The 1422-nt window shown below is 57.5% G+C and overlaps 1 protein-coding gene across 1 annotated transcript; it reads right to left on the bottom strand.

Annotated features, from left to right (window-relative positions):
- Positions 1-111, bottom strand: LDBPK_361690 (universal minicircle sequence binding protein; the record flags this gene model as incomplete). Its single annotated transcript, XM_003865236.1, has 1 exon — positions 1-111. A coding segment is annotated over one exon (111 nt), but the record flags the coding sequence as incomplete, so codon positions are not given.
- Between the last annotated feature and the right edge of the window lie 1311 nt (positions 112-1422).

Below are 1422 nucleotides of genomic sequence, written 5' to 3' on the forward strand. Positions count from 1 at the left end.
CATGTGGCCGGTCTCACCACAGTTGTAGCAAGAGCGGGTCGCCGCGGCGCGCGGGCAGCTGCGCGACATGTGGCCGGCCTCACCACACTTGTAGCACGTGATAGCGGACATGATGATGGAAGGAGGTGAATGAAAAGAATGAGAGAGAGAGAGAGAGCGAGCGAGAGAAAGAGAGAGAGCGGTGAAAGACTCGGGAAGGCGGGAATCTGCGCAAGTGCACGCGTGTGGCCGGCGGGGGAGAGTGAAGGAAAGGAGAGTGTGAAGGAAGAGAGAGAAGGGGGTGTGGCACATGTGCACAAGGGGGTGGTGTTGTGCAGCAGAAGAGAGAATGCACGTAATGCGTCAGGCGAAGTGAGGGAGAAGAGAACGACGTAGAGACAAGCAAAGGAGGAGGCGGAGTATGATAACGTGCAGAGAAGGGCATCCGCGGAAAAGTCCACGTTCGCCTTTTCATCTGGGGAAGGAAATGGTGGGGTGACGGGGCGCGGTGTCGGTGAAAAGGCCCTAGCTGCTACGCACACAAGCACAGCCACCAGCGGAGAGCATTGCAGCTCCCCGGCAGGGTTGTACTTCCTTTATTGGTTCGGCTCGACTGCAAAAAAAAATCACGGAAGATGCGGCCTTCTCACACGAAGCAGACCATTTTCTCCTCCAACAGTCACTGGTGTGCACGCAGAAACACCATCCAGAGTGAAAAACGCTGGACGACCGCAAGGCATAGTCGATTCAGCTGCGTGCCGTCCTGTTCCACCTCCTCAAGCCATGACCAGCGGGGGGCGGTGTCCGGAGAGGCGGCTCTCGATTCCAGATTCCCGTCTGGGTAGATGGGGAAGGGGAAATCCGCCTCCAGGTGTCTTTCTGCGTCGGTCACCGTGTCTCTCGAAGCGCAGAGGTGAGAACGAGCGCGCGTACGTGGATTTCATCTGTTTTTTTTTTTGCCTACTGAGGGTTGAGAGGACAACGAAAGTAAAACGCTAAAAGGCTTTTCTTTGGCTTCTTTAGGAGTGGAGAAGTGCTTCGGGTTTTCGCTGCGGTCGACATCAGAGCACCGGCACACACACACACACAGACACACACACATGCGCGCCGGAAGCAACCACACACACGTTCGAGCCCGTCACCGCACACTAAAATGATGAGCTCTTTTCCTCGCCAGCGTCGCACCACCACACGGGCAGCCGTGTCTTTCCTTTGCAGCCATGTTTTTCGTTAGCGTTCCCCTTCACTGCCATACAGCAAGGAGAGAAACTCTACGGTATAGAGCATGTCGCAGGCATCCATCGCGTGCTGCGATGCAGCGGTAGGGCAAGCCCTGCAGCTGTGCGCCGACCCAGTCACCCGGGCACCGCCGCTGCGTCGAACAGTGCTCACACACACACACACACACTCACACAGCAGCGGCCGCTGCGCCGGTCGCCACCC

Source organism: Leishmania donovani, chromosome 36 (assembly GCF_000227135.1).
Source record: "Leishmania donovani BPK282A1 complete genome, chromosome 36".
Lineage (NCBI taxonomy): Eukaryota > Euglenozoa > Kinetoplastea > Trypanosomatida > Trypanosomatidae > Leishmania > Leishmania donovani.